Source organism: Urocitellus parryii, chromosome 13 (genome assembly GCF_045843805.1).
Source record: "Urocitellus parryii isolate mUroPar1 chromosome 13, mUroPar1.hap1, whole genome shotgun sequence".
Classification (NCBI taxonomy): domain Eukaryota; kingdom Metazoa; phylum Chordata; class Mammalia; order Rodentia; family Sciuridae; genus Urocitellus; species Urocitellus parryii.
The window spans coordinates 53,903,287-53,911,426 of record NC_135543.1 but is presented as its reverse complement, the minus strand read 5'-3'; the positions used below and the strand labels follow the sequence as shown (position 1 = coordinate 53,911,426).

The following is an 8,140-nucleotide window of genomic DNA, read 5'->3' as shown; positions in this document are numbered from 1 at the left end:
CGCTTCTCAACAGCGAAGCCCCGCCCCTTCCCCGCCCACCCCTTCTCCCGCGCGCGGGCTCCGCGCGCTCCAAGTCGCGCGCGTGCGCGCGCGTGCGCAGGCCAGGGTCCTCCGGGGGCGGCCCCGTAGACACCACCGAAAGCGTCGGCAAGGTCCCGGATTAACCCTTTCTCTGCTCGCCCACTTGGAGGCCTCCTCGGGTTCCGTGCCTGCGCAAGCCGGCGGCGCGCCTTCCCCCCAGCCCGCACCGCGCATGCACGGGAAGGGGGGGGCGGTGGGGGTGTTCACGGCTGGCTAGACATTCTGTGCTCGTGCAAGGAGGAGGGCTGCTACCATCAGGGACGTGCACGACTTCCCCCACCCCGCCCCCTCCCCAAACTCCAAAAAAAAAAAAAATCCAAAACACTGCCACCCACCGTGCCCCCGCGCCCCGCGTCCATTCCGTCCCGGCCTGCGCGCTAAAGAACGCGGGGAGCCCACGGCGAGTGTCTGTGGCTGTGCCAGGCTGCAGGTAAGCGCGGGCCAGGGTGCGGAAGGGGCCGGGGCTATCCGCGAGGCGGGCGCGGGGACGCGGGGGCAGCGGGCGGCTGGCGCAGCGGGTCGGCCTTGAAGAAGCGCGTTCCCGCCGAGCTCTGGGGCACCAGCCAGCTCCAGGATGTGCGGCGCCGCTGGCGGCGCGGCGCGGTGCGAGCGGGGACGGGCGTGGGCCGGGGCTGGGCGTGGGGATGGGGCGCTCGGGGGCCGCGCAGGCCGGTGAGCGGGCTCGGGGAGCGGCCAGGCGGTGGCGGCCCCGCGCGCGCGCTCGGCGGCCGAGTTCATGGCCGCCCCCGCTCGCACCGCCGCAGTGCACCGCTGTGGGGGTGGGGATGGCCCGAGCCTGGCGCCAAGTGCAGCCCGCCCGGCGCCGCCCCTCGGAGCCGCGGGCCCCACCGCGCCGCCCCCAGCCGCCTGCGGAGGAGGGGGCCGGGACCCCCGCGCACGCACTCCCGGGTGCGCCCGCGGAGCTCGGGAAGCCGGCCGCGCGCCGCCCCCGCCCCCGGCCACGGGAGGGCGCGGGAGGGCCCGGCGCGAGCCGGCCGGGGAGTGCGCGGGGCGCGAGCTCCGGGCTCGCGGGCGGAGCGGGGCGCGGCGCGGAGCTGCGGAGCCGTCCGCACGCCCGCTCCCGAGCTGGTCGCGCCGCCGGGCCGCCGCGGGCCCTCCTTCCCGCGCTCAGAGCTCAGGCCGACAGCCTGCGCCCCTAGTCTGATTATGAAAGGGAAAGTGACGCTTTCACCAGGCAGCTCCGAGGCTGGGAGCTTTTGTCTGGGAAGGAATGCAAAAGGCTTTATTCACTCCCCCACGTCCCGGGCCTAAAGAGATGAGAGTGAGGGCTGGACACGCTTTGAAAGCGCCTCGGATCTTGCTCTTTATTCCCTGCTTCCTCCCCTTTCTGAAATCGTGCGGCAGCCATTGTCGCAGGGGTAGGGGTGGCGGCTGCGGCTGCTTATGTAAGTTTGGCTTTGCGGGAAGCCCCACTCCCTGCTCCATACGGGCGACTCTGTGCGCTCGCGATTTGGGGAACAGTTGCAAAGGGCAGCTTTATTGTGGAGGTGTAGTTGGGGGCTACATCTTTTCTTGCACTTACCCACATAAATACTGGCAATGGCTGTCTTCCGGTTTGACTCATCTGAACTTAGCAATTGGAACATCTCCATAGAAAAAAATGAGCCAGTGAACACATGGTCTCTCCTTTCAGGTCCTCAAGAGATCTTGAGGAGGGGGACAGCCAAATACACACTGGCCACATATGCGCACACACAGGACACACATGGACACTGTATGACCCGTGCACTTTTACTTTCTAAGCCCCAGAAGTTACATCAGTAGGAAGTGACAGGGTAGGAAACTTCTCCCTGGACTGCCCTCTCTCTGGGGGGTGACTGTAGTCCCTGGGGACCCTAAAGAACAGGGAGCAAAATGGTCAAGTAAGAAGCATCCTTAAAAATAATTTTGCCCAGCCTTCACACTGCAGATGAGAAACCCCCTTAGTATTCTAGTTGGCTTAGTGTTTTCTATAGAGGGAACTTTGGTCTTCAGGTTAGAGGTTTGCATCAGTTTTTTTTTTTTTTTTTTTTTTTTTTTTTTTGTGGGACTGTATTACAGCTCAGTCCTTTGCTCCTACTATACCAGTTTATTTGGTCATGGTTTAGTAGAGGAAGAGTTTTGGTTTTTAAGATATTGGAGTGCAGGAAAGAGTTCTTCGGCTAAGAGTTAAAAAGCTAAATTTCTTTGAGACTGTGGGGATAGAGATACGATACCAGGATTTCACAAGTTCAATCTTAAAGACAAATGTGCTCGTTATCACACAGGTGTGTAAAGAAAACAGCTACTCTTTCCTCCCATGCTACATGTGTGCTTGTACAGCTTTGTCTGTTTTTTATATAAGATAAGTGCATGTATATGTTTGTACAAGCCTAGAGGAAAATGTAGAAGGTTGCATACCCAACTGGAAACGATGGGGGTAAGGGCTGCTTATTGGAGTTTGTCATCTGTGTAGTGGTCCACATGTGTACAAGTGTGGACATGGCTTTGCTAATGAGGAGTAATCCCTTAACGGTTCTCCAACCCATCCTTCCTATTGCAGTGTACAGTCCCTCCATGTCCCTTGTGCCCAGTCCTCACCCATTCTAGTCCACATCTGTTCAGAACTGGGCCTGATACTCATCACCCACTTTGCTACTCCCAGTGTGAAGTGGGACAAGAGGCACAAAAAGAATTGGAGGGTTTTTATTATTATTACTTTTTAACTCAATTCTTGACAACATTCTTGGTTGAGAATTCAGAATAGAGAAAGATGTTACCTCACTCTTGTTTTATCTTTTTCTCTGTAGGTCTGGTGTGTCCCTGATCAGAGTAATTCTGATCTGAAGATTTTGGCGTTTAAGGCATTAAGATAATTGCCTGAGTTGTTCATGGTAATTATACCTTTGAATTTAAATCTTGAAAAAATCATGTTGTGTTCGCTATAAAATGCATATTTTCAATTCTGATTATATATAGCAGTCTGTTTCTCTGGAAAAATTGTGTTTTCCTCACATTTATATTATGTTGAATAAAAGTAAAACAATTTTTTAAGAGAACAAATAGGACACATTATTTTTAAAAGACTAGTTCTTTAACATGGTGACAGAGGTCCTTCATGCTAGTTCTAAGTTTCTTTTCTTGTAAAATAACTCAAAATTCTTAGCAAGAACAGGTCAAGTTTCCCTAATTCAAAAACCTGAAGTTCAAAATATTTTGAAAATCTGAAACTTTTTTGAGTGCTGATACGATACCTCAAGTGGAAAATACTACACCATGAAATTCTGTTTAAAATATTATTAAATTTATTATATAAAATTACTTTCAGCTGGGCATGGTAGTGTACACTGATAATCCCAGCAATTCTGGAGGCTGAGGCAGAGGATCATAAGTTCAAGCCCAGCTCAGCAACTTGGTGAGACCTTAAACAACTTAGACTCTGTCTTAAAAAATAGAAAGGGCTGGGGATGTAGTTCATGATGCAGTGCCCTTGGATTCAATCCCCAGTACTCAAAAATAAATTAAAAAAAATACCTTTAGGCTATACATATTAGTTATATGTGAAACAAATGAATTTCATGTTTAGATTTGGGTCATAACCTCAAGATATCTCATATTATGTGTATGCAAGAATTTAAAAAATCTGAAATCCAGAGCACTTCTGGTCCCAAGCACTTCAGGTAATAGATTCAACCTGTGCATCCAATATTGATGATACTTTTATTTGGATGGCAGTTAGTGTCCAGTGGGAATGAAGCCACTCATCATTATTTTCCCAGAAGTCATCTGTTTCTCTTAGGTCACATTAAACCTTGACCCTCATTTAGGAGTGACATAAAACTGTTATGGAAAAACTAGAAGACAGCACTGAGTATTTTGGCAATGACATCCCTTTCTAATTCTGTGTCAGTGGTTGTCTCTTCTGTATAGGAAGCTTTTCACTGAGAGCTCTTAAGTTATTTTAGAAACTCTTCTCTGTGTGTGGTATTAGAGTAGATTCTGTAGACAGGTCTACAGGATTCTTGCCTCCAAACTGTTTCTTAAACCTTGAGGTTCACTTATGTTGTGATTACCTCTGGTTATCTAGAAGCATGGATTTTGAAGCTAAATTATCTGCATTTGAGTCCTAGCTCTTCACTAAATGGCGGTAGAATAAGTCAAGGTTATTTGGACATGAATTTAGTTAAAATATATAAAGTGCCTAGAATAATGCTTGGCATGTATTTTGTGAAGGTTGCTATTGGTCTTGTAAGTAGACAGATATTTTGTACACTGAAGATAAACAGAAAACGGTACGGAAATCCCTCAGTTGGCATCAGTCTTTTCTGCCCTTATTCTTGGGCAATCCCTAACATTGACTTTCTGAAATTGCTAGGTTCCAAAAATCAGTCATAAAATGAAAATCTGCCTATGTTTTCTCTATGAAGTATTATTCATGATTACTAAACTCCTTTTTTAAAAAATGTTTTCATAGGAGTTTTTCATCAGTATGTCTGAAACCATTAAATACAATGACGATGATCATAAAACTCTGTTTCTGAAAACACTAAATGAACAACGCCTGGAAGGAGAATTTTGTGATATTGCTATTGTGGTTGAAGATGTGAAATTCAGAGCACACAGATGTGTTCTTGCCGCCTGCAGCACCTACTTTAAAAAGCTTTTCAAGAAGCTTGAGGTAGATAGCTCTTCAGTAATCGAGATAGATTTTCTTCGTTCTGATATATTTGAAGAGGTCCTGAACTACATGTACACAGCAAAGATCTCCGTGAAAAAGGAAGATGTTAACTTAATGATGTCATCAGGTCAGATTCTTGGTATCAGATTTTTGGATAAACTCTGTTCTCAGAAGCGAGATGTATCTAGTCCTGATGAAAATAATGGCCAATCAAAGAGTAAATATTGCCTCAAAATAAATCGCCCCATTGGAGATACTGCTGACACTCAGGATGATGATGTGGAAGAAATCGGGGATCAGGATGACAGTCCTTCAGATGACACAGTAGAAGGCACCCCCCCAAGTCAAGAGGACGGCAAGTCACCTACGACTACGCTCAGGGTTCAGGAAGCGATTTTGAAAGAGTTGGGGAGCGAGGAAGTTCGAAAAGTAAATTGCTACGGTCAGGAAGTAGAATCCATGGAGACCCCAGAGTCCAAAGATTTGGGGTCCCAGACCCCTCAAGCCTTAACATTTAATGATGGAATGAGTGAGGTAAAAGATGAACAGACACCAGGCTGGACTGCCACCAGTGACATGAAGTTTGAGTATTTACTTTATGGTCACCATCGGGAGCAGATTGCCTGTCAAGCATGTGGTAAGACATTTTCAGATGAAGGCAGATTGAGGAAGCATGAGAAGCTTCACACCGCAGACCGGCCATTTGTATGTGAGATGTGTACAAAAGGGTTCACCACCCAGGCCCACCTGAAGGAACACTTAAAAATCCACACAGGGTATAAGCCCTACAGTTGTGAGGTGTGTGGAAAATCATTCATTCGTGCCCCAGACTTAAAGAAGCATGAGAGAGTTCACAGTAACGAAAGACCGTTCGCATGTCACATGTGTGACAAAGCCTTCAAACACAAGTCCCACCTTAAGGACCATGAAAGGAGGCACAGAGGCGAAAAGCCCTTTGTGTGTGGCTCCTGCACCAAGGCCTTTGCCAAGGCATCGGATCTGAAGAGACATGAGAACAATATGCACAGCGAGAGGAAGCAGGTTACCCCCAGTGCCATCCAGAGCGAGACTGAACAGTTGCAGGCTGCGGCCATGGCCGCAGAAGCCGAGCAGCAGTTGGAGACAATAGCCTGTAGCTAGAGGTGGAGGACCCGAGTGCTGCGCCTGGGAAGCCGAGACTGGGACGACATGGATCGTGATCAGCGAACGCCAGTTATTAAATGAATGGAGCAGTGTACTTGCTGGACATAAGGCAGTGATTGGTTAGGTGTTTTAAAACTTTGTCAAGGAAATTACGTTCCTAAGTTCTGACCAAACCGTTTCAGTGTCCTGACTAGTGTCTATTGTTGCCAGTAAGCTCCCCTCCCTTTCTTTTTTATGATTTTAATTTGAGAACTCCTATGTCCAGTTTAGAGGTGAGACTTCTGTTCTATTTTTAATCCTCTACACTCGCGTTGTGAGTGCACTGCACAGAGTAATAATCGAGTAAATTGATTTCTTAATCATCATAGTCACACGTGACTTCTGGTCAAAACAGCAGTTTGAATAACTTAATAAACGTTCTTCGTACAGACCCAGAAAATGCTGGTGGGTGATTGACCAAGAACACGGCGCAAGTGTGAAACCAAGTTCTGGAAATGCAGAATGGTATTAGATTTATATTTGGTTTGTTCACTTTTTCTGTCACTGTTTTACATTGTTTTTGTGCACAGGTAATAATTGCTTTGCTGAAGTGTTTCTTCATCCATTTCGATTGCCCCATATCTACCCCCAAAGCTGTAGTCGTACGTACTACATCATCCTGTGAACCCACAGGATGCTGGTGCTTAGGGCTGGGTTCACAGGTTCCTCTTTTGGGGGCATTGTCCTTCTGCAACAAGTGGGGGTTTGTGGAGTAGACCAGTGGTGAGAGGAGTGAAAGCTCTCAGAGACAAGGTTTTCATATGTGCAACAATTCCAAGACTTATTAGATCAAAGTAATTCTTAATTGATTTTGAAATTGGATTTATATTTAGGTTCAAAATTAGGACAAGAAACATTTGTGTGGCTTAATGGAATGTCATCCAGCTTTTAGGCTCTCTGTGGCACATGATTTATCCATAAAAGAGATGCAATATGCTTGCTTAAATTAATAAATTTAAAAATCATCTAAGTGTGTAAATAGTAGTGTTGGTCTTATGTATTTCAAGTAAAAGCAGATGGCTGCACCTTTTTTTGCACATTGGATTAAAGTAACTTTCATGAGCAACAAACATCAGACTGTTTTTAACCAATATTAAAGATTGTGAGACCAAATGTTTGTTATTGAAGTATATTTCATCACTGGTTACAGTTTAAATAGGAATTGATTGCCTTTTATTAGCTGTAAATCAGAATTATAAATTCTGTTTCAGATTTGGTGTACTAAATATTCTTTTAACCATTTCGTTAGGAATATATTGAAATGCCAACAATAGTTTGAATTATGTTCTGTAAGAAAGTATTAGTCAATTATTTTAGAATATGTACAATTGTAGAAAATGACAACTGTTAAAATTCATGTTTGGTTGCTAGAATTTTTTTTAAGTACATTAAAGTAATTTCATTTAATAGCTTGTTACATTAACACCTGTAATGACTATTGTGGGAGAAACTTTATTTTTTAAATTGGTGTATATGTTCTGCCCGAGATTGTAGGATGGAGATGCTACTTTAAAAGAAATTATTTATTGGTAAAAATGTTTAATTTAGTTTAAAATTAATTTAATTTCTTTTCTTGAAAGTTGTTTATTCCGTACTAAAAGTAGTCCTGTCACTGTGTTTATATGCTGTTAGTAGAAGGGGAACTGACTGCTGTTCCAAGGCTGTTTTAACCAAAGCAAAGGAAAAATAATTTAACATCTTGTTGATAGCTACTTCAACAAACCATATTTTGGGCCTTCATTTTTGTATATAAAAGAAAGTATACTTCTATCATTCCTGTTTTCATTTTTTTCATAGCAACCTTTCACACACCCAGGTTTCTTCCAAAATATGCTTTCTATACTCTTAATCATGGTTTTATAGAATTGCAAGTTTAACGTGGGATTGACACCCATTGAAACCACAGAATCATGGCAGTACCCCCAAAAGAGAAAGTTTAATTTTCAGATCTTTATTTGTATTGTGCAGGTATTTGTCATTTGGCCTATTTTGCATGGGAAATATATTTATGTTACAATTTCTACCACTGGTATTGGGTTCCTGTATGTATTTGGGTGCATGTTTTCTTTGTGTTCTTTTAGTGGCAGCAGAGTCATAACCTGACAGCTGTTCTGCTTGCTGAGACCTGGTCAGTAACTGCCTTTCTTCACATCCATCTGGCTGTAATAGTCTCCTGGATAGTGAAAACATCATGTTAGATTCTTCAAGGGTATCTCTAAC

The 8,140-nt window shown here is 45.1% G+C and overlaps 1 protein-coding gene across 1 annotated transcript; it reads left to right on the top strand.

The window, feature by feature from the left end:
- The first annotated feature begins 423 nt into the window (after positions 1-423).
- Zbtb14 (zinc finger and BTB domain containing 14) lies at positions 424-7,622 on the top strand. Its single transcript, XM_026394541.2, has 3 exons — positions 424-511; positions 2,871-2,954; positions 4,535-7,622. The coding sequence occupies exons 2-3, from the start codon at positions 2,952-2,954 to the stop codon at positions 5,876-5,878; spliced, it is 1,347 nt and encodes a 448-aa protein (XP_026250326.1). The 5' UTR covers positions 424-511; positions 2,871-2,951; the 3' UTR covers positions 5,879-7,622.
- Positions 7,623-8,140: the final 518 nt, after the last annotated feature.